We start from the raw sequence: 26,637 nt of genomic DNA on the forward strand, positions 1-26,637 counted from the left end.
TTCGTGTAAAAATTCCGATCATTTAGGTTTTATTTTTTGCTGACATTATTTTGAGGTTTTATTATTCTGAACCTGGCCTCCTACGGGTTTAAAACTGAGGAATAAGATTTTACTCCTGACTGGGTTGGTGCAATCGCACTACCGAACACAAACTTACGGATAGCGGTATACAATATCAGGCAAGTGTAAAAGAGATACACCACGTGCTAAATGATCTAGAATCAAGAGGTGCAAAGTCAATGGAACATTTGTATCCATTAAAAAAAACGGAAGAAGGCACTTCTAGTTTTCTTCTTTATTCTTTGACTCTACAAAAAACCTTGTCTCATTGCGAACAATTCTAGATAAACTTAGTTTTCTGAAAACTATTATTTGCTTTGTACATTGTACTGCAATATTATACCTCTATAATATCTAATATCTCATCTTGTAAATAGCGAAGTCAATTGAAACTTAGACAAGAAATTGAATTATTTATGTTTGCTTTACGAACTGTATTCGACAGAACGTTAAACTTTATTGCTGTCCTTTGCTCAAACTTCAAACAATAATCGTAGTACCAACACAGAACTCTGAGAAATACTATTTGGATACCGTAAAAAGCAAACAGACATTCGACAATCCAAGACTCGCGTAAAGTTATTTCAATATCCTGCTAACCGACTTCCTGCAACATAATAACAATCGAAACATGGATTGAGTTGATTTATCCGAAGAGAATAGTTAATAAGATGGTAACTATTGAATTCAATAAATAATAACAATCGAAACATGGAGTGAATAGATTTATCCGGATAGAATAGTTTATGAGATGGTTGCTTCTAAAAGTAACTATTGAATTCAATAAATATTTGTAATATTCCAAATTTCTAATATTCAAATGAAACCACTGTAGAAAATTATTGTATCATGATGAAACGTGTATTACGTACAAGTGACAGATAAATTTTAAATTGGAAACCAAATTTTGAGAAGGATCTAATTAACTAGTACTTGTACCTTAACAATTATTTGTTTATTCTATTAAAAATTCCAGAGTTAATTAATAGTTTTAAGGGCTTAACCATACAATATTTGATATAATATAAAATATTCTCAAAGTGTGTTCAGGAATTGGGTTTGAAATTACAATACATTATGAATATTTCCAGTCGACAAAACTCTAAATAATTTAAAACCCCTATTGAGGTATTTCATAGAAAAGAGTAAGGGTCACCTTCATTATAAACGGAAACTCAATATTAAGGCATTCTGAAATATACGTAATTAGCAAGCATTACTTAAAAATCGACATACATACATATTTTCATTTAACGGTATTGTACAGTACCAATATATTATAGTTCTGTATTGATTTATGGTGAAAATTTTCGTCATCAAAAATACTTTAGTTGTTCAAAATAATATTGGTTATCTGTCAGACTGTAACTCTGGTTCAATGGACTATCAACTTGGAATAAAAAAAATGTAAACGTCTTTTTCAAAATTGGAACCGATTGTTCAGACAAGCGATAGAGCAGTTACCTAACTGTAATCGGAAAATTGTTTTATTTTTATTCATCACTAGCTGTACCACATCACGCGTTGCTATGGCTCAGTCTGTCTGTGCAGATAGAGAAACAATAACGCGTTTTGCCTTTACGTCCAACAGATGGTTCTGTTTATTATGTCACAAGTGACATAATACACCGTTGCTGTTTCAGAGTGCCAAAATTTTACCTGTTAAGGCTATACTATGGCAAAAAATCATAATTCAGTATATATTTACCCCGCAGCATAAAGAAAAATTAGAACATAAATACAGTACTAGATTCACGCGCAATGACGGGTTAATAGTTCCGAAATTTAATAATAAATACGGACAGAGAACGTTTGAATACAACATACCGAAGATATTTAATTTATTACCTGACACTATAAAGCAATGTAAATCTATGAATAAGGTTAAATATATGGTGAAAAATTGGCCATCGGAAAAAAAAAAATTATTTTAATATGTATGAAATATTGTATGAAAAAATTGTTAATTCTGTAGATATAAGATGTAAATTATAACTTTAAAAAATGTATTTGAAACTAACTTTAAGCACCTGTTGACAAGCCAATTCAATCGGCTTAGCAGGAATTGTTTTTTGATATTATGTATTAACTATTTATTCAATAAAAAAAAAAATAAAAAAAAAAATAAAAAAATAAAAAAAAACATAATATTGAACTTTCGGAGATTTGGGGTATTTGTTATATACAGACTTGGTGGTACTATTGGATCTCAATAATAGAACGCGTGTTCGGATATAAGGTTTATTAACAATTTAGTACGGATTGACTACTTCTATCTTCTGAGCTGTCGGTTGGGAAAAGAGAGCGAGCAGATGCATCCGTCATCTTTTATACCTCGATCTGTCATCTCGCTCTTACACATTCAAAAAGCAGGCGTACCACCTAAAACCTTTCTTACAGTATTGAACAAACGAAATATTTTATTAATATAGATTATAATTCTGTTGTACATTCGAAATGTGTATTTTTTGGTTTTTAATAGTCTTAGTAGTTCTAGCATTCTCCGGTAGAGATGTGAAGATAGTGAATTCAATTACCAGTGTCCAAGATTGGTCAATGCCACCAGTGGCGTAGCTAGGTAACCAAGGGCCCTGGGGCAAATTAAAAAATGGGGCCCCACTGCTATGTACACTGATTAGGTTTTATCAAATAAAAATATGAAATATACAAACACTTTAAAAATGCTAAGCTACTTAAGCTCTTTTTTGTTCACTGCAGACTGCAGGGCGGGTAATAAAAATATTAAACAGTAACAAAATAAATTACAATTAATACTTGGTGTAGGTTTGGCTAATAAAACGAAATAGAGAAGATTCAAGGGTTTATTATATAAAGGTCGGGCCTACCAACTGACTAAATAACAATTATATTTACAATTATTTTTATAAGCAATAATTGTTCGCCTGAAACACTCATCCACATTGAAAAAATCTCCTGATAAAAATACATGACGCCAACGGGACTCGAACCCGTGTCCATTCGATTTCCGGTCGAAAGCTCTGACCACTGAGCTATGGGGGCTTATTTCTTACCCGAGAAAATATTCAGTATATGCTAGTGTTTCATTCAACAATTACTGCTTTTTACATTTTTTCACCTGAGAACAACCAACTTTATTTTTATATGAGAAAGGCATTGTAAGTGCTAAATCTAATAAGCCCCCATAATCGGTGATCAGCAGCTAATTCATCAAAATGTTTTTTTTAACTTTTCTTTGCCTTTTTTCTTGAAAATGGGTATCAATACCATATTTTCTTGCAGTTTCACTGGCTTTGCACTTGAATAATTCCAAATCATTTCTATAAATTTGCAACTTTGCTTTGGTCTCTGCTAAAACTTTACTCGCCTCGCCCAAATTGATGTCGCATTTTTGTAAAGTTTTGGATGCATAATTGATGTCGTTCAATACACTGTGCATGAATTCGCAAAGCAACACGAACTCGAAATTTAGCATTTTTGTTTTAATACTCTCTGCTTCACTACGCTCATCTTTATTAGGACTCTTTAGAACTATTTCTGATAATGCTTTGATAATATCAAAATAACGAAGTTTTATTGCAGATATCGTATTGACCCTACTGGACCATCTAGTCGGATTTAGTTTTTAAATGTAGAGGTCTGTGGTTCCTCCAAACCCTCTGCTCTTATGTGTGTCATGCAAACATCATCCACGTTCACATGATCGGCGGCGGAGGAATCTCCAACTGCAATAATTGTCGAATCTTCTTCAGCAGGCTTCTCAACCAACACTGTAGTTACCACATTATTTGAGTCACTATCAATAGAAATATTTTGGCCAGATGTACTTGCAGAAGGCTGACTAAAAACTTGTCAATTTTGGGCATTTTTTTTTTTTACTATATTCTCTTTCTTGGCGTTGTTTGCGTTTAAATGCACCACTGGGTTTCTTCTTTTTATCCATATTTTAATACGCTACAAGTGTCGTTGGGGAAGGACGCACATATCACTATTCGTCAAATTGACAACACTGCCAACCTACAGAAAGAATTTAGGAGAATTCCCTAGGCATTACTTTTGAATTTCTCTCAACTGAGTTGTCATGATTAAAGTGGGGTTGCAAGTTGCAAGATGCAACCTGTCATATTTATTTTAAAAATGGGAGAAATTTCCAAAAGTTCAGTTCGATCGAGATTTCTGGTAAGGTTTCGAGGGCCCTTTGAGAGTGAGGGCCCCGGGGCACTGCCCCGCGTAGCCCCTAGGTAGCTACGCCGCTGAATGCCACACTACTGAGTTGTCTTCTCTGTGAAGAATTTTCTCGTTCAGGATCGAAGGAGATATTCCTTTTGCTCTGAGCTCGCTGCCAAATTTCTATGAGTCTATTGATTCTATTGTTCTATTGGTGCTAGGAAATTCACTCTTTGGCAGTATGCCCATATTTTTCACGTTCCATTTGATTATCGCCAAGAGATTTTATGGGTCCATCCTGTATTGTGCATTCAGGTATACAATATTTTACACTTGCATCTCTAAAATTTCATACCTCAGATACGGCTTTATGAAAAAATATTTAGTAAATACTTTCAGCTTCATAAATCCTACAATTCTAATATCCCGTGGCGTTTCACGGGTCTGCGCTAGTAAATATACAGGGTGTCCGGGGGTGAAGTGCGCTAACTTAGTCTTGCAATTTTTTTTTTCTAAAATAGAAAAAAACAATATAAATAAATAAATATATGTAAAGTTTATTAGCGTTTTTTCGTAATGCCGCTTTTGAAATGGGCTTAATTGTAATACCAGTGCATTTATTCATTTATTTATTGATTTTTAGGAAATCGGCAGTTTACATTTATTTCAATTTGGACATAAGTATTATACAGCCAAAATAAAACCAATTATGGATATCCTCCTTGTGACTTTACCTCTACTGAGACAGCATAATAAGGAATAAATAATTAAATTTGTAAGAAAGGAATATGAATTTACAAATTTATACAAAACCAAAGATTATATAAAACGAAAAATTACGAAACAAAACATTTATAGCCATGGAGAGATGTTGTAGATATAAATCAAATCATAATAGAAATATAAACAATAGAGACATAACGTTATTCACAAACCATCATAGAAATATTATTTTATGGACCTCTTCGCAACTGAGAATATCCACCTTGGATAATAAGCATTAAAATGAATCATAAACATAAAAAAGTTTTATTTTTCAACTTTGAGGATGTAAAAAAAAATCCCAAGTTGCGCCCTCAATACGAAGTATGTCAAAAAAATACAAATAAATAGTAGTATATATGTGTTTAAGGATATAATGGCCAACCTTATGATTCCAGAGATAGCCTCATTTTTAATGTCAGTGCCGTAAAAATTTTTCATAAAAAATTATAACTCCTTCATTTGTACACGCAATTAAAAAATGAAAAAAGTATTGGTACATTTAAAAAAAAATTGTTCAGTTTTATGCTCAATCAACAAAATAATATCAGTGTGTAATATATTTATCTGTAATATATATGTTATTTCTAGTTAAATGAGTGAAAAATGTAATTTTCTTTTATCTAGAATAAAAATATTTAAAAAAAAAAAAAATGCTTCATACGAAATTTTATAGCATAGTAATTAATGATCAGCAGAATCCATTTCTAGCCAAAAAAAAGACCCTTTAAAATTCAAGTCTCTATTCTATGAAAGGCGATTTTCAGCCCACTGTGCGGCGGATCCGGCGAACCATTGGCGCGGTGATTTGCCACATACGACTGGTCACGGCTGAATAGCTAGGCTCGGTAAATTTTGCCGAAAATCAAGCAAGGCCTGCAGTTTTGGCTGGGCGCGAGGTCATTTCGCCTGAGTCGCCACGTGTCCGACTTTAGCGTTCATATGCTGATAAAATCGACTACACGAGCCCATTGTAAGGTTTCATTAAGATGTGTGATTTAATTTACAGACATTCCAATGAAATCAACTATTTAAGACGGCATTTCCATGTTTGTAAATTTTTAACCAACTTCAACAAACTTTTGACAAAAATATATTAAAAACTGACGTCGCCGCTTTTTTTAAATTTTTTTCAACCGCCGTGCTAGGGATGCCCAGTTTCCATTAGCCTTTTTGACTCATATCCCCCAGACAGGCTAGTGAAATTGAAAATCTGTTTAAGAAACAATTCAATTTTTTCATTCCTTTAAAAACATTACAAAATTACATTTTATTTCGTTTTTAAGTACATTTGTGAAATGGTATTACATAATAGTTAGCGGTGTATAAACTATACCAGCATCAATAGAGCTTGCCTTTTAAAGGCAGCTTCACCGATGCTAAATATGTCGATATCCGAATTAATTCTGTTCAACAGCAAGACTGCTCTCCCCACCGGCATGACCATTGGCAAGTTGGTCCTGCAGGCCGGGAGATAAAACAGTCCATGCTGTCGGTGACGGAGATAACCACCAGGAACATAGAGACTAATACTCTCCATGATAGTCGGATTTTCAAACCATCCACGAATCAGTTTAAAGAAGTGTGATACAATATGCACATCTCTTCTGACCCGTAGATGGTTCATACCGAGCATGCCCAAGAGAAATTCAGTAGGATAGAGCCACGGGTAGTAGCCATACTCCCTCAGGTAGAGGAATCTCAGAAATTTCTTCTGCACTCTCTCCAACATAAGGGAATACTTCACCTGATGTGGGCTCCAAACCACCGACCCACTCTCAAGCCTACTCCTAACCAACGCAATGTATAGCACTTGGAGAACTCGGGCGTCTTTAAAATTTATCGCATTGCGTAGGAAGAAGCCCAGCATTTTCAGTGAAGCACTACACGTCATTTCGATATGAGTATGAAATGTCAGCCTACTATCAAACATGATGCCAAGATCTTTCATAGTGGAGACACGTTTTAAACTTCGGGAATTCATGGTATACCGGTAAAACCAAGTATGACGTGCCCGTGTGAAAGAAAGAATGAAACATTTAGAAACATTGAATTCGATCCGATTCCGTTTACTCCAGTCAACAATTCTATTAATGTCCGATTGGAGTCAAATGCAGTCTTCTAAAGTTTTAATTTCCAAGAATAGTTTTAGGTCATCAGCAAAAAGAAGTGACCTGGAATGCAGAATATTTTCTGTAATATCGTTAATAAAAATCAGAAAGAGGAGCGGTCCTAAATTAGAGCCCTGTGGAACGCCTGAGAGCACAAGGAATAATTTTGACAAGAATATTCCATGAGATACAAATTGCTTTCTTCCAGTAAAATAGCTTGCAAAGAATATGAGAAACCGTAAAGAAAAACCTATAGTTGACAATTTATTTAATAATACGTCATGGTTTACGGTATCAAATGCCTTCGAGAAATCATTATATGAGCAATCAACTTGGTAGCCCTTATCTAAAGATTTGGAAATATAATCTGTGAGTACCAGTAGGTTAGTATCTGTTGATCGACCTTTTCTAAACCCATGCTGTTTCGATATTAAGAAAGGCTCTACTTGAAACAGCACATGTTTATGAATTATCGATTAGAATAACTTAGCCGGGGCGGAAAGTATTGCCACTGGCCTGAAATTTTCGACAGATGTCTTTGATCCACTTTTGAAAATAGGACAAATTTCTGAGACTTTCCAGGAATCAGGAAATATACCAGTATCTAAAGATAGGTTGAATATAAAACTTAGTGGCATTTTTAAAAATTGAACACATCCTTTTAAAAAAAATACTGGAAAAAAGTCTGGCCCAAGTGAATGTGTATGTTTCATGTTATTAATTGAAGATTTAACATCTGATTCGTCTATATGACTTATATCAATGTTTTGGGCTCCCTTCACATTCATCTTGGAAGCAGAAATGGGATTTAGTAATGGAGGCTCATTACTGTACACTGATTGGAAATGAGTTGCAAATGCATTGGCTACATCCGCTCCTCTAACTTCCCGATCACCATGCATCATGATGTCTGCTATACCACCATCCTTGCGCAGTGATTTTACGTAGTCCCAAAATGCCTTGGGATCATGCTTGATATCACTCTCTATTGAGTCGACATACGTTCGGAATGCTATATGAACATTTCTTCTAACAACTGCTCTGAGATTACTGAACATTTCATACTCATTTTGGTCACCAGTAGCTTTCCATTTTTTATGGTGAGCATGTTTTTTCTCAATGCTCCTGATGGTATCTCTAGTGAACCACTTCGGATATCTGCGTCCACCTCTGTTGGGAGGTTTCCTAGGGAAGCAAGCGTCAAATACATTATATATACATGAATAAAAATGATGTAGCGCCTCATTAACGGTATCGAATTTAGAAAGTTCATGCCAATTCAATTGGCTCATCATCTGATAAAGTTTGACAAAATCACCCCTACCAAAAATCCATCCCCGCAAAGTGCCGTCTGTAGTTTTAGGTAATTTGGTAGTCTTCGGAGGCTTTTTACAAGAATACCGGAACTCTAATGCGGGGTGATATTTGTCCTCATATACGAGGGGAGAATCGCTATGTATGAATTTTAATTCAATGTTACACAAAACGAGATCCAACATCCTCAACTCAGAATTGGGAATACTATTATTCTGGGTGAGCCCAAACACTTCGCATAAAAAATTGAGGTCATTTTCAACATATTTGCCGCTACGCGCTGATGGATTTTGAAATCTCCCAAAACAATAATATTCCTTCCTCCGAGAAGATCCACGTTTTCGTGAAACTTATCAAAGAATAGTTTATATGTTTCCAGAGTTGATGCCGGTGGAAAATATATTACACATATAAAAGTAACAAACAAATCGATTGTAATTTTTATCCACAAGTCTTCGATGTCAGCTTCCAGATCAGGCATGTGTTCGGCCTTAAACTTAGTTTCGATAGCCAAAAGGCAGCCTCCGCCTTGTCTGTGGCCACTACCACTATCTCTGTCTTTTCTGAACACTTGAAAACTGTCATCGAATAACTCCTGGTTGCACACACTGGAGTTCAGCCAAGTCTCAGTGAGCCCTATTACATCATAATTGTTTACTAAAACGTTAGAATAAAATAGAGAACATTTAATTTTCAGTCCTCTAACGTTTTGGTAAAAGAAATGAAAACTATTGTACTGTCAACTAGGTTTAATATTTGGTAGCCGTGGTGTAATTACCTTATTGACCCATTCTTTTAAGAACGAATGCTTAGGCCAATGCTTAGATTGCAGTAATTCTGCCACCGCTGACCCAGGTACACCGATTTTAAATGATGCATATTCTCCCCTCGTTTTGATTTTTGTTATCTTAAATGAGGAGATACTGACAGATTTACTTATTGTTTTGAGGTGCGATGTTAAGTCATTTACTGTAGTCTGACGGCCGGCATAGTCCAGTGGTAACGCATTGGACTACCATTCCGAAGGTCGCGGGTTCGAACCCGGCGTGCGCAAATAAATTTTATTTGATTAATTTGTGTTATTTCACAATTAATTAATTAAAATTAATTAATTAAAATAATGTATAGTATATTTGCGGCACGTTCCAGAGTGGAAGATACTACCAGTATCGCCCTGGTGTAAGACCACCATTCAGAATTGAAACGTTGCTCCAAATGGCTTTAGCCGTGTTTAGTGACTAGATCTGAATAGCCAGGTACTTCCCCACCTTCCTCTTTCCCTTCTCCACTTACCTTCAGCCTCACAACATCCCCCAATTGGGGATGCCATAGTCTCACTGGCTCCAGACGGGAGCAGTTGGGACTCTTGTGAGGTATTCACTATAAAAAAAAAATAAAAAAAAAAAAAGTCTTTGGATGCAAGGGGTAAAGATGGAAGTATTTCACTTCCTCCTGGTCCTTTTGACTACCTCGTACGGTGATGGGACGCCGTTTACGATTACGATTAATCAAAGTCCAAGGTTGACTTCCTGGAGTTTGACGTAAGGGCGGTGCATCTGCTTTAGCTCCATCGAAATTCGACAAGTAGAGGAGACCGAGCGGATTTGAAACAAAGGTGAGTTGAAACAGTACCGATTTCTCCAAACTTAAAACCATTGGCGAATTGGCAACGTCGCTTTTCAACCGTTTACCTCCGCCTGCTGGCTCGTCAGTTCACTTCGGTGCCGCGAGTCGAGCGGTTGTGTACTTGTGCGTGCTGTGTCTCAAAAATCGTCAAAAGTAAGTTTTCAACGTTTTTTTACGATGCCTATATTTTGATAAGGGTTTTGTATTTTGGTTTAAGTTATATGTGTTTCCCTAACCTAACCTAACCTAACCTAACCTAACCATTTATTACATATGTTTGGTACAATTGATTTTTGTGTATTTGCTTCTTGATTGTGGATTAAATAAAAAAATGGGAGGTTTTTTCGTACTGAGGAGATTTGAAACAGACTGTTTCAACTCTCCTCGTTTTCAATTTTATTTGTTTATTATTTTACTGGCACAAAATAAAAAAAAAAATTTGTTGATTTAATTTGTTTATTTTGTTTCAGAATACCTACTTTGTATAAAAGAAAGACTGACAGAGGTATGACGAGTCTTGAAATATATGATCTCGCAGCAGAAGAAGAAAAGTTTTGCGACAGAAAAGTCTCCGTGACGCGGCTTCGAGTTAGTTCCTGTAAAGGATGAACTAGCTGCAATCGAAGCAGCTAGAACGGCTAAGAAAAAGGTGAAAAAACCTAGCTTTAAAGAAACAAAAACAACAAAAAGATCAAAACCAGGCACTAAAATAAAAAGGTCAAGGTTGTCAAGAAACGAAGAGGAAACGAAGACAGTGCAGAAGAGGAAGAATCCCTTTGCATTTGTTGTTTAGAGCCATATTCAAATAGCAGAGCCAAAGAAAAGTGGGTGCAATGTCTGGAATGCAGCAACTGGGCTCATGAAGCTTGCACTAGTGGGGAACTTTTTAATGTTTGCCACAACTGCTTTTCAGACTGACGTTTTTTATTTTCATAATATTTTTATTACTGTTAGTTTGTTTTGTACTTGAAAAGTTTAATTTTTATTAGTAGGAATGAGGAACTTTCTTATGTTTGCCACAACTGCTTTTCAGATTGACGTTTTTTTATTTTCATAATATTTTTATTTTTGTCAGTTTGTTTTGTACTTTAAAAGTTTATTTTTTATTAGTAGGAATGAGGAACTTTCTTATATTTGCCAAAACTGCTTTTCAGATTGATGTTTTTTTTCATTTTTTATAATATTTTTATTTTTGTCAGTTTGTTTTGTACCTTCTTGAAAAGTTTAATTTTTAATAAATACCTTTAAATTATATCATCATTTTTATTTCACAGCCCGTAATACTTTTTTAAAATCATATGTTTCAACTCTCCTCGACCCCTGTTTCATCTTACCTCGGTATGAGGGGAGTTGAAACAAGTTGACTTGTTACGGTTAAGTCGATTTTTAACCACAATATTTAACACTTTCAATTTCTTTGTTAGTCATTCGCAAGTGTAAAGAATGACCTATCGATTGGTACTAATATCATACGATTTCTGTCTATAATATTTGATGTATGAAAAAAAATGTGAAAATTGTTTCAACTCCCCTCGGTCTCCCCTACTTGAAAATATTTTTATCAATTTCATCAGAAATAAAGAAAAATTGTGCTTACTTTTGGCATGCGAACACAGCCATAACATACTTCTAGAGGTTCATCTCTTCAGTGGGTGTAATAATTATCATTTTATGATAATTTTACCTGCGATATATTGTACCACTTTGTATGAGCAGAGCACCCATTACCAAGAGAACATACTAATACCGCAGTGACGTGACCATAAAAGAGAACATACTATACCAGTGGCGTACCACTCACGTAGGCTGAAAATTTGTGACTATTCTAAGTAAAACGAACCTTAAAGAGATAATAATAATATCTATATAATAATATTCAGTTGCCAAAACACAACGTTCCTAAAACTTGCAACATATAAACAAACAATTTTTTTTTTAAATTTTTTTTTTGTTTGCACCTCAGTATTATTTGCTTTATTCTTTTAATCCATATGACTGATTGAAAATAATTTTGTTAAATAATAATATACGTATAGATCCTAGATATAGTATAAAAATGTAAATTGATAAGAACCTGTTGGCACACTGTTATCTAGCAGTTTAAAGGGATTTTATTGAAATTATGCAATATTTAAATAAGTTAATATAAAAAAAACTATAAAATCAGCGGATTGTGAAAACATGATGGCCATTTTCAAATATGCAATGTATATTTCTTATCCGAACTTGAAAATTACACACAGCATACTTGTGTGCATAGAGCAATGCACGCCACTGACTTGTATACCTAAAGTTACTATAAATAGCATAATATATGCATATATGTGGTATGGTATATATTTTGATAGCATTGGTAAGTTAGTATCTGATGTGTAGAGTATCAATTTCTCGGTAAAGTGCGTACAGCAGTAATTCTAATAAATCTAATGCCAGCGTACCAGGGCCTCGATTCTCGACAAAGTCATTCCACACGAACAACGAGTGGGTCGAACCACTCGTTGTTCGAGTGGAATGACTTTTGACATTTGGCGTATGTCAGTGTGTACCTTCGACGAGACTCAAGAATAAGAATGTCTAACCAATGTATGTACTTTCGACGGCGATTGCGAGCGGTTTGGATTGGAGAATCGATACACTGGAGCTTAAACGCTTATTAGTTAGGAGCTATTAATGTCACTAACGTAATATAATTTGTGATTAGAGAGCTCACTCAGCTTATTTTTGCTGTGCGCACTTACACCCCTTAAATATTACAAAGCTACAACATTCTGCTTTATTCTATGGGTACAACACTTGATTAAGTGAGGTAAGGTAAGTAAAATAATCATTGTGAAAGAATTATTTATTGACTCAATACCTATTTAGATACATTTTTTGAAGAAAAACCATCGTGCAAGTTTCCGACTAGTAAGTGGTTATTAGTCTCACGGCCGCCAGCTGACAGCTGTGGTTATTAAATCATCCTCCATGCTAAGCGTAACGTGGTGATCTCCCCGATATGATACCTAACGACCGCCATTTCATCATTCTCCCTGCTAAGCGTGACGTGGTGTCTCCCTGATACGATACCTCTCGGCCATTTCACCATTCTCCGCGCTAAGCGTAACGTGGTGCTCTCCCCGTAACGATACCTGACGACCGCCAGCTGACAACTGAGGGCATTTCATCATGATCAGTGCTACGCTTAACTGAGTGCCCTCTCCGATACGATACCTCACAGCCACCATTTTATCACTCTTCGGGATACGAATATCGTGGTGCTCTCAGTATACGCGTTCGAGTGAATAGTTTTTAATATATTGATTCTGTATGAAAGCGTCGTGATTGTTAGTAAACCTTATTTGTTTACATTTGTTGAAACTTGTAATTGCAAATAATTATCTAAAATCTTAACAGTGGCAAATATTTTCAGAGTATAAGAGAAACAAACAGTGCATGAAACATTTAGTAATTGCGTATTTATTAATTTAATAATTAAGAGCGGACACAGGGTTGATCCCTGTAGAATGCCAGAGCTAACTGGTTCCCAAATAGAAGTACGTCGTCGTAATGATACAGCTTGCTGTCTTTTATTTAAGTACGATAGAAACCAACGTAATAAGTTTCCCCTAATTCCTTTATTCCTTAATGAGAATTAGGTGGTCAACCTTGTAAAAAGCTTTTTTTTAAATCGCAGTAAATCGCCTCCACCTGGTGGCCTCGATCCGTGCTAGTAAATAAGAATTTTTAATAAATAAGTGAATTGCTTAAGGTAAGGTATGGGCGGGCATCGAGGTAAGCCTATCTTCCGAAACATTATGCATCTTCACCTTGTACATGCCGACTTGCGCAGTAGATCACTTCGAAGAGTACGAAAACTGTCTTGCCACCTTGCAAGCAACTATTAACGAAAAGGATTACACCAACTCCATAATTATCGGAAATTTCAACGCAAATCCAGATTCACTTTTCGGAATAGAACTTAAATCTTTCTGTCAAGAATATGATCTTATATGTGCTGACACCGAAATGTTACCAGCAAATTCATATACATATATTAGTGACGCACATCACACCACCAGGTGGCTGAACCACTGCTTAGTGACGAAAAATATCTGCAAGCAGATTCTAGACATGAAAATATATTACGACGTGGACTGGACAGACCGTAGGCCTGTCGAACTTACCCTACAAACGGAAGGAATACCAACTACCGAAATATATACATGTATGAAAACCGACCGAGCAACTTGGAATCCAAAAAATGAATTACTCAATTCAGAGTTATAATTCACATGTTTTTCTTCAAAACATACAAGATTAATATAATTGCGAACATCGAGGCACTATACACCCACATAGTGGACAATATACCCAACATAGTGGACGCACTGCGACACACTGCGATTGAAATATTTGATTGAAGTATTTTAATATGTGGTTGGAATGACTTCGTCGCGCAAAAATACGCAGAATCGAGACGCGCTGGATTGAAAATGGTAGGCCCCATGAAGGCTCCATCGTGGTTGAAAGAAAGTTAAGGCGTGCAGCGTTCAAACTAGCATTGAAAAAACGACTCCGAACAAATTCAATTGGATAAAATAGCTGGAACTTTACATAGCCGTGACTTCAAAGAGTTTTGGAATAAGACAAATAAACACTGCAACATGCGATGTAAAATTCCGTGCAATGTAAATGGAGAAACGAATACAGTTTTAAATATTCTCCTGACGAAGGAAGGGATCTTCCGAAACCGGTAGAGTGAAAATAAAACTATCGTGGTCAAAAACAAATTTATGTGTTTTTATTATAAATTATGATGTGCCACAAAGTGAATGCTTTTTACAATTACGGAATACTAAAGCAATTGCAAACATTTTTGCAGAACACTTCGCCACCTCTTCTCCAACCTCTCCGATCCCCACAAGCGAACCACCACTGAGTCGATAACAAATGAAGACAGCGGCCTCTTGATCACAGCAGACATAGTCATTACCGCCCTGAGACAAATGAAAACTGTGAAATCAGCGGGTCATGACGGACTGAGTATCGAACACATCAAACATGCTCTAGGATTTTTCTACTGCTGTCGAGTTTGTTTACCAGCATCTTGAAGAACGGATACTTACCGACTAATATGACAAGAACTATAATAACACCCATTCTCAAATCTAAATCGTTGGACTCTACCTCCCAGGACAGCTAAAGACCGATATCAATTGCCACCACCATCGCACGATTATTCGAACGTCTATTACTAAACAGGATCGGACCCAGATTGGAAACTTATGACAACTTATGTAGATATTACTTTGACAAACCCGTGTTGTTTGTCTATAATTTTGAGATATATGTTGTCATGTCCAAGTCTTTCCAAGAGTTTAGGGATCGCCGAGAGAATGAATATCGGTCAATAGTTTTCCACTCTTTGACGCAAATCATCCCAGTGGACCGGTATGATATAGGCTTACTTCCACCAGTCAGAGAAAACTCTTTCACTCAGTCATTTATTAAATATTTTGGTTAGCGGCATACACGGTGACGACGTAGCAGATCTTAAGAAAATCGCCAGTATTCTATCGTGACCCGCATCAAGACTAAGGCTCTAAATTTAGTGACAACTTTTAAATCTCTAAATTTAGTGACTTTATACATGATTGCACTTTTTCCGTTAGTTGAATGGTGTAAATGTACGCAAGTCCTAAGTCATGAACCGATTCAAGTTGGTCGATTTCGACTGTGGCATTGATGGAAGGGGGTTCAAATGATAAATTAAAGAATTCAGAGAACAGGTTACAAATTTCTTGGAGATTGTTAGATTTACGTCCATCGAAGGACATCGAAGCAGCAGCATATCCGTCAGACGTTTTGATGAGGATATATATATATATAACCAAAAACTTTTTACACTTGTGTAGCATTACATAGATGGAAGCAGTGAAATACGGTTTTTTCCCATAAAAATATTAATTTCGTTATAAGTTTCCCCAATTCGCAATTCACAATTATCATTTTTTTTCTTTTCAATTGAAGTTGTATTTTATATCACATAGGAGATTCTCTTCATCATATTATACACACATTGTTTCAATGTAAATAATAGGCCGATTTGTATTCCTTCGTTATTGTGAAAAACATCTCAAGGTTACTTTGAGAGATGAAAGTTTGCAATATGAAGTAGGATAATATTGGAGATTTTTCAAAGTATTATGGTGTTAGGTATTAAGTATTTTAAGTGTTACGCTTCCACCTTCATTAACCAACGTTACAGTGTCTATCATCAGTACAGATCATAATTTTTAAGTAATTTTGCCGTATTGTTTCCAAGTTTTGCGATATTAATGTGAAAGACGGCAGATTTATGGGTACGCAATATACGTATAACACATCACTTTTCTAACAACACAGGTAAAACATTTCATCCTTTTAGTTTAGATCAATGGAGGGCTTAACTGGGAAGGTTTCTTCCTTCGTTACTTTCTGCTTACTTAATTCGTGTAAAGCCTTGAAACGAAAATACTAGAAAAGCTTAGGTAGGATTAACCGATTTCTAATAAACTTTCTATAGCTAAAACCCTGGATAAATAGTGTAAAAAAAAACTGTAAGTTCCGCTTTCAGTATAACGTTATAATATGACGTCATGGAATGATCTCATGTACGATATTTAGTGTATAGTAATACTTACCAGGTAAGTATTATTTAGAGGTTATAAGATTAAATAGAATTTCATTTGATTTTTACTCTTCCTACGCGTTTCCCTTGTTTATAAATTTGTTTGTAAATTACGCACAATTTTGTTTTAACCTTTAGCAAGTGGGTATATTCTGAAAATAAATTATTTCCCCTTTACAGCCGCTAACTCTTGATATGTGCGTTGATAAAATTACATGATTGCGTATATTTTTAATTAACCCATATTTGATTAAATAATGCGGGGAAGAATTACTTTGTAATGTGAGAATACCTACTCTTTGGGATGTTATTATTAATAAATCAATATTTATTAATAACCTAGTCTACCTGGTGCGTAGTTCTATTTGTGTTGTATTACAAACGTATGCAATGGGGATAACTCATTAAATTCAGATTTAAAACTTCTAGTAGTGTTGACAAAGCATTTACAAAGAACAACTCTCACCACTAAAAATAATTAAGCTTATCAGATCTTTGAGGTTTTCTTGTGTTTTGAATAATATCTAATATTTCCTTTTAAAATTATTAAAATTGGATTATTTTGTTTAAATAGTGATGTAAACAACGTATCCTATTTTCATTAAGCCTAATATATATATTTTTTAAATGTATTTTCGAACGTTGCCAATTATTTAAACATCTCTTCCGTTTTTATTGGTTTGATCAATAACGTTGTTTGATATAGCAATTAGAACTATCAAAACAGCAGTTATTTCAATAAAAAAATTGTGTTGGTAATAAATTTTCACAGTTATACCAGAATGTAATTATTTTATCGTAGACCGGAATGAATTTACCTGCTTCAGTCACTATAAGGTCATTTTATTAAAGTACGATATTTTTATATTTGTTTATTTATTGTGTGCTTGGTGTATAAAATTATATGTTACAGTAACTAGGCCAAATAGCGTATGGATGGTTTAAATCCCTTTTCAGATTACCAAAATAAATGGAAGCGATAATATTTCATCCTTTTCCCAATGCAGTGGCATAGCGACCGCTTGGGCGGACTCAAGGGGGTTGAAGCCCATTTACATGCACAAAAAGATTAAGGACCGGTTGTTTCACGGAATTTGAAGAATTTGTCAAATTTCAATGTTAGTATTCAAGTTCTGTTATTATATCAATGTGGGTCAGTTGCTTTACAGAACTGAAATAATAACAGAACTTGAAAATTGATTAATTGTTCAAATTTTGTGAAACAACCCGTCCTAATACTACTATCTTGCAAAATTATTGTGCAAGCAGTTTACAATCTGCATTCCTTTACAGGGCGTAAATTTTGCTTAGATCCTTGAACATAAATATTATTTGTCTGCATAGTAAATATTATGAACAAACCAAACAAACAATAAACTTTAGAAGTTTGTATTGTGTATCTAACATATGTAACCATGTTGATACCAGACCTATAATTAGTCTCAGGTTTTAAATACAACAAGAGATAAATCAAAATGTATGCTGGTTTTTTTCAAATTGATTATTTATACAGAGCCGTTTTCGTGAAAAAATCACCTCAAGGGCGCTTATGATACATACTCACCTCGTTCTATGGTAAAAGATACTCTTACTATCCCCCTGGCACAGCGATAAGGCAACATTCAAATTGTAACGTTGCTTGAAATGTCTAATGTTTTATGCAAGATTCCACTTGCCCTTCTATCACGATCTTCATGAAAGAGTTCAAAAATAGTTTTTTTGCGTTTATCAACTTCGCTGTATCTTTGTTTTCTCCTCAATAAAAAACTTCATATTTCGGGACATCTTTTTCTTCCTCAGATGTTTACCAGTTATAATAAAAAGATCACAAAAATGTATCCGTAACATTATGTAACCTAACATTGTTCACGTCTATTCAAATTCTGCAAAGAGTGGTGAAAAATCATGTCACGGAAATAGCGGAGAGTTGCAAAAATGCGGAATGAAAAATGGTGCACTCGACAGAACCATTTTCTTTGACTACTTGTCACAGTTAACGTCTACCAACTATATATACTAAGTAAACACAATGCAAAAGAATGGAGGATATGTCAGTCTTTTTTGCACTTAAGTTTTCTCACTCGGTCACGAGTAATCGCCAATTGTTCTATGAAACTGCAAAGTTATTATCGAGTAAAATATTTAAAAAATACATCATGTTTAAAAATACATAAAAAAGAGCGAACGAATAAAACGCCGCAAAGTTATAAATTTCTGCGCATCCATATTCATGTATTATACATACTCTGATTTTTTTTCGTAAATTGACCCGGAACATATCTACATAAAGAGTGAGATCGCATTAGGAAAGTATGTAATTGAAAAGGGCTAGGAAACATATTTCTGAGTAATTAATAAATAATTAATTGAATTACATCATAAATATTTTTCGTACTAAAAGGTAACAGAGGAAAACGATTCTTAAGGAATTAGAGAACTTGAATACGATCATTAGTAAACAGTAAAACATGGCGCAGCCTTATATACTTCACAGGCCCTCTCCCTTTACTATGAAAATCCCCTTGGTTATATTATCAATCCCCTCTCCCTATACTTTTATCATTTTTTTGTCTAAGCTACCAGCAAGTTCCAATTAGGTACGTTAATATTATATGAGTATTTCTCAAAAAAAGTGTACATTTTGGAAAAATAAAGTGTGCCTAGAAACAGTTTAAAAATTACACATGTTTTTAATTAATCATACAAAAAAAATATGCACCATTTTGTAGAATAAATATTACACTTTAACATATCGAAGAATAAACATTACAATCGTATTAATTCGCAAATATTTTAATTTTTTAAAAAATATCGATTTTTACCTTCCATACAAAATAAAATTGCCACCCTACCCACCTCATTTGTTTATACTTCATAAAATGCGATAATAACGTTATAATTTGTGATTTTTTGTAAGTTTTAGGGTCTTAATTAAATGTAGTTTCTGTACAAAGTAATTTTCTATGGGGTTTCATAATAAATTAATAATTTATGCACAAAAAACAAAATGAGACATAGTCATTTACTTTTTAGTAACTACTCTTTAGTTACGTTTTATTAGTACTTCCACCGTAATTTTTGAACCCATTTGTAAAATTTAACATGGGCAACACTAGCCTCTTTCTGATTAGTTGTTGGTCTGACTTCTCCGCCATAACATTAATTGTTAAAATCAGTAACAACGTGTTTCTTTAGTGGGACCACTATTTCGTAACAGGAAATATTATAGCCTTTTTTCACAAAACGGTAAGTCTTTTTCTACTCATCTTTTTGTAATATGTGCGGAACGAACATTGCTAAGCTTACATATTAACACTTTTAAATTTTATCAAACCATTGACTTTTTATAACATAAATTCTTATTACAATTTCGTAACGTTTGTTATGAATTTCGTAACGTAACGAAAAAGTTCAATGTAAAGCTGAGTGTACACAGTTACAACGTGATTAAGAAAACGTAAGTATATTGTTAGTGTGTCTAGCATTTTTATGAAAGTCTTATCTAAGTTTGGTAATAATGTAATATATTATGCACAATGCACAAATATACATATGTATTTAGATATAATAGGAAAAAAATAAAATTTATTATACCATAGAGCAGATCTGTTGATGGCGCTGGAAAGTAGGTAGGTTGTAATACATAGGATGCGCTGGAAATTCCTGATGGTCAATGGCAGAGCAGGTTTCGTCGGACTTGTATGTTTTATCATCGCGATTATATGGCATTATACATAATGACAAGTACTTGAAGATCAAGCTGAGCCGTCCAATACTGGTTTTATTTTAAATAAGCTTTAGGCACTCATACACACTATCCGTTCTACAGGCGCTCTATACAATATTTATAAGTGCCTTAAGTTTTTTATAAAAGCTTATTTAAATATAAATTTATTTTTATTTACTCTGATAAAACCATAACTACAGCATAACTTTTTTTTAGGAATGCCCCCAAAAACGAATGCCGAAAGGCAAAAAGCTTACAGAGAAAGACTGAAAAAGGAAAAGCCAAATAAATATGAGGAAATCCGAATTAAGCATTTAACAAAAGTTAAAGAAAATATCAAAAAGAAAAAAGAAATTCTTACAGAAGAAGAAAAAGAAGAGCTACGAGCAAAGTGGAGACAAGCCAATGATAAAAGAGCTGAAAGAAAGAAAATGGCTAATCCTATGACACAAGACAATAATACATTTGAAGATAGAAAAAATGATAAAAAAATCCTAAAGGAAAGACTACAAAAGCTGACTGAAGAAAATACTCGATTAAAAAGTCGAAATAAGAATTTAAGACAGTGCTGTAATCGGATGAAAAGGCAAGTGAACATTCTGAAAATATTATTGCATAAACAAACTAAAACTAATAATGATGCTATTTCCATTGAAACTACCGAAACTCCACGGTGTGACGATACACCATTAACGAAATCAAATAGTTTTTTAGAAGAAACTTTACCAAATGTGTCCACGCCAGAAAAAGATAAGGTGAAAAGAAAGCTAATTTTGCTAAATACAATTACAGATTCTTTAAAGACAGAGTTCAATAAAGCAGATCCCAGAGAAAAGAAAGTACTAAAAAAAGTAGCTACAAACCAAATAGTAAATAAACACAAATTAAAAACAGCTATTTCTAATGTTCTTGGGCTGAAAGGAAGAATTAGAATGACGAAATCAAGTAACCAAATTAAAAAGAAATACCAGAAAGAAATCAAAGATTTCTTTGAAAGAGAAGATGTAAGTAGATCTAGCGCGGGAAAAAACGAGTGCATAACGAGAAACAAAGAAAAAGTACAAAAGCGATATTTAATTGAACCAATATACAAGCTCTACAGAAAATACAGGACAGAAGGTGGTAAAGCATCTATACAAACTTTTTATCGGTTCCGACCGTTCTCCGTTGTGAAACCAAGACTTCAAGATAGGAATACTTGTGCTTGCATAAAGCATTGCAATTTATCTTTCAAAGCAAAATCGTTGAAGAAGCTAGGTTTGCTTCAAACATCTGACATTGATGAACTTATGAAAAATGTCACTTGCAGCAAATGTTTCAAATGCATGTACTCCGAGTGTTCTGAATGCAAAGATAAGAAACCAGATATTGATTTGACCATAAATGAAGATAGTCCCGTGCAGTGGCTTCAATGGAAAATGGGAATACATATCTATACTAAAATTGGAATAAAGAAATCTGAAGAAAAGCAGACAAAGAAGTATTCAAAACAAGTAGTGAAAGGAACTGTGATTACATTAGTTAAAGAATTTCAAGATGATGTACAAAAATTTAAAACTCATTACTTCAATGTTTTGCATCAGTACCTAGCATGGAAAAAGTGTATTGAAAACCTTGATGAAGACGAAGCTGCATTGATTTGTGATTTTTCAGAAAACTTTTCATGCAAGCAGTCGGAAGAAATTCAGGCTGTACACTTCGGAGGATCCAGGAATCAGGTCACATTGCACACTTGCGTACTTTACAGAAAAAATGTGAATCCCAAATCCATATGCTCCATATCCCCAAATAATGAACATGGTCCTGGAGCAATCTGGGCTCATTTGGATCCAATAATGAAACTATGCAAATACTTTAACATTAAAAAGATTCATATCTTTTCTGATAGTCCTGCAACTCAGTACCGCCAAAAACATAATTTCTTTTTGTTCCAAAAAAATATAAAAGATTACGGATTTAAATATGCATCTTGGAATTTCTTTGAAGCCTCTCATGGAAAAGGCCCAGCTGATGGGGTTGGTGGAGCATTGAAACGACAACTTGACAATCATATTTCACACGGCAATGATATAACCAACGCAAAAGAAGCATATGACTATTTAATGGTTAATAGCAAAGTAAAAATGTTTTATATAAATGAAAACGACATTCAAAAGATGACCAAAATGATACCTGAAAACATTGTTCCTATAAAAGGTACAATGAAGCTGCATCAAATTTCAACGGATGGCAACACGTCAATTAAATATAAATTGCTGAGCTGCTTTGATTGCAATAAAAATATCTGTTGCAATTGTTACTACACAAAAGAACACGAACTTCTATCCAACACCCTATCAGAACCAAAAGCACAATGTAGTTACATACGTCAAGCCTTGAAAAAACAATACCCACCAGCTAAAAGATTCAAAAGAACAAATAGTTCTACTACGACCGAAAGTGATATCAGTTTAATTTTACGTAGTGATTCAAATCTAATAGATATGGAATTTGAGAATGAAGGTCATTTAAAGATAACAGATGACGGAGAGAGTTTTAAAAACATAGGAGTGAAAGTTGATTTGAGATTAGATATTAAAGAGAAAACGCATTTTAGGATCAAAGACAAGGAAACGCAGGTAAAAATCTAATAATACCCCTTAGAATTCTGAAATTTCGAATAGTATCAATGGGATTATTAATAAAATACACTTCAATGATTATTTTTTTAATTTTTAGGACTCATCAAATAAGGAAAAAGGCAAGAAACGAAAACCCACAGAAAAAGAAAAAGCAACAATGTCATCTTCATCAAAACTTATATCTGCAAACCGTACTTTCTATGATACTGAAATAAAATGCCTCAAAGAAGAAGGATTAATAACTGAAGACGAAACATATTCTACACAACACGATGAAGAAAAAATAAAAAATAAAGGAAAAGGAAAAGGAAAAACAACAGTAAAACACCAACAAGTTATAGAAGAACAAAAATATCCCATTGATATAATACAAACAGATGACACAGAAAAACAAAGTAAAGAAATAAAAAGTCATATGATAGAAGGGTTAACCACTGATTTAAATTCAATGCCAATAATTTTTTTCGACGATTTAGTAACTGACGAAGTTATAATTACAGTTGATAAATATTTGTCGGATGCAATAACATTTAATGAAGCAGAATTTAATTTCAATAATTTTGATGACAACATCGGAGATGTTATAATAGGAAATAATAATGCCATAGAAAATAACACTGATATTGAAAATATGAATAATGAAAATGAAATTGAAGATTCTCACAAAATCAAAGATAAACCATGTGGAGTGACTATTCTTAAAAACGAAAAACTGGAAAATATCCATACAAAAAAGAAAGTGGTTCGTAAGGGCCTTATCTCTAAATCTCTATCACTAAATGACTATATTCATGCGCCAAAGCGGAGTGATAAACCAAAGACTGAAAAACTGACTGTGAAACCAAATGTGTCTTGGAAAGATTTCAATTATTATAAAGATGAGGAAGAAATTTATAAAACGCTAATGGATAGTGATTCAAACTAAATAATTGTATGTTATTAAATTTTTAATAGTTTAAACAGTGCCTGTTCTTTAACTTCTTAAGATTTGTTGAATATCGTGTTAGGTACTTAAATTTGGGAGCTGATAATTTGATTAAAAAAAAAATATTTGTACTCCCTTGTTTTTTTTAAGCCCCTTACAACGGGTATAACAAAATACAAGTATTTGGGTCGTGAGTTTATGTATGTTTGTAGTATGTACAATAAATAAAAAAGTAAAGGATAATTACTTACATTTAAAAAAGACGACAACAAATTAAATTTAATAAATAATAAAAAAAGTAAAATAAAATTTGCCATTGTGTAAACAAGCCTTATGTTTACTATTTAGTTACGTCTTATGACTATTTCGTAACACTATTTCGTAACTACATTTTCGTTACGTACATTTATTTTGAGAAATACTCATATAATGAAATACTTATTTATCATTAAATTTAAAACACTTTATTTATCAAATTTAAATGTTTTAAATTTTACTTATTTTAACTGATAAGCAACCGTTTACTATACATAAATAATTGTTTATCAGTTGTGTAAAATTTAAAACACATTTATTAGTAATGGGGTTCGTTTAATATTCTTTACTGATATGACGAAGGGCAGGTTGTGCAAAATCGGTTGGCTTGTTGTTAAAAGTCAAAATTTTGCCCAGAAGGCAACAACATTTCATATAATAATGTTCCATCACAACGTAACTAATTATATTACAAACATTCTGCTTACATATATTCATTGCAAGGCTACATGTCCTACATGTAGCCTTGCAATGAATATATGTAAGCAGAATGGCTACATCCCCATAGCATCTACATTTATGAAATCTAGAATAAGCGACCATGCTTGTTGTTACTATTGCTCTGTAGGTAGGTAGATACCTTTCAAGTGTAATTTGTAAATTGTATGGCGACCTTGCGCGTGTCGCTCGTGGTTCACATTAATTACAATAATTACACTACTTCTTGTGACAGCGACTGTGACATTTCACACTTAAGAGTGTCACTCTTTAGACCGGGTAAAGGCCACTCCCGTCGCGGCATAGGGTAATATTTTTTTAATAGGTGACTTGACAAAACCATAAACATACAACATTATTATGATGTCATGTTGGTCACAAAAGCTTGCGAACGATAAGTGTTCATTGATTTTACGTAAACTTCGCTGGTGACCCTTTGATTTGAATACACAGGCAATTTAATATACCTTTATTTTTGTCATTATATATATAGTAAATTGTATTTCTTAGTCATCCTCACTAGGATGACCTGTGCTGAGGCGAGCTAAAGTTATTCATTTCTGTTTTATTAGTTTACTATGTCGTTTTTAATGTTTTTATTTATATTATAAATTGAATAATACTATTATATAAGCACTGATGCTTATGCTTATGTACTGCAGTGAGAAGTAGTTAGATGTCAATACTCATTTGCAAACTGACGAGTAGGGTTGCGATACATACATTCTTAAATACCCACATACCATAGGTGCTCATAATCACCAAATTGGGGAGAACAACATAACGATTCCCCACAATTTCCCAATGAAGTTCCATTATACCTCCAAAATGAAACAAAACAAGCATTTATTATGAAATTTGAATTTTATTATCGTTCAGGCTTTAAAATAGAAATATTGTTCAAAAATTTGCTGCTAAAAAATGAAATTATATTACATTCTTAAAATTACTGTATTTTCAATATGGTAAGATAATCAAGAACTGTCCAGAATTCCGCATTTTCTACACAAAAAGGTTCTCCCTGCAAAATACCCAATCCTTGAAAAATCTTAGAAATTCCCAGCAATTTGAATGATTCATCACGTATTGGCAACCCTGCTGACGAGTCGGAAATAAATATATTGTGTAAATGTGTATGTCAGTTCTATACAAAATTAGCTACCACTCGCCTTCAGACAATCGGATCGGTAACAAAATAGGCCACGCCCTTCCGATTCGGCAATCCGATCCGATAGTCGGATCAGATCTCCGATATATGGACTGTTTCAGTAGATGTATGGCGTGAAATCTGTTCTGATAGTCTGATCAGACTATCGGATGGAAAAATCGAACCGGATGCATTCCTGACCTAAGTGTATACTTAAAAGAATTCATTATCTGCTCTTATATGGCGCTAATTTTATTACTTTAAGAACAAACACTTTTGCAAGTTATATTTTAAAATATTAAGATGAATTATTTACGTAGATACGCGATATGAATACATACTTTCTTAATTCTTTAAGAAAGGTGTACAATTTACAATGTAGGATTGAATCACCAGCGGAGGGTGTTACAGAGAGCTTTCGGAGATCGTTACAGTGTTCATCATCAGACCGGATGTGTAGATTATGTTGAAGTGTGGGTTTTACACATGTAGAAATGATAAAGCGTTAATAGGCCACAAAGCGAATCAATAATAAATATTGACGAAGGACATCAAATATTTTTTGGAAAACAGCTTAATGCCAAAAATGTTGTAGGTATGGCGTATTATCTTTTGATCTACTAGTTTGTTGGCTATTCTGTGCACCGAACACATGGAGATACATTTCTAAGTACCTGCGGTTTCGGACTCGGGGTGTGAACATTGTATTTCCAAAATAGTGCGACAATGTGTTCCCAAACTATGACAAGATTTTCAACATGAAGTGGTAAAGCAGCAGTAAGGTAGCATTAAG

At 33.9% G+C, this 26,637-nt stretch overlaps 2 protein-coding genes across 2 annotated transcripts in view; one reads left to right on the forward strand and one right to left on the reverse strand.

The window, feature by feature from the left end:
* LOC149423579 (ras-like protein 1) overlaps positions 1-26,637 on the reverse strand; it is a 188,227-nt gene that overhangs the window by 111,757 nt on the left and 49,833 nt on the right. The gene's annotated exons all lie outside the window — the stretch shown is intronic.
* Positions 22,234-24,287, forward strand: LOC149423580 (uncharacterized). Its single transcript, XM_089632262.1, has 2 exons — positions 22,234-23,016; positions 23,117-24,287. The coding sequence occupies exons 1-2, from the start codon at positions 22,234-22,236 to the stop codon at positions 23,942-23,944; spliced, it is 1,611 nt and encodes a 536-aa protein (XP_089488388.1). The 3' UTR covers positions 23,945-24,287.

This window comes from Hesperophylax consimilis, chromosome 5, assembly GCF_061612785.1.
Source record: "Hesperophylax consimilis isolate HC1 chromosome 5, BYU_Hcon_1.0, whole genome shotgun sequence".
In the NCBI taxonomy this organism is placed as follows: domain Eukaryota; kingdom Metazoa; phylum Arthropoda; class Insecta; order Trichoptera; family Limnephilidae; genus Hesperophylax; species Hesperophylax consimilis.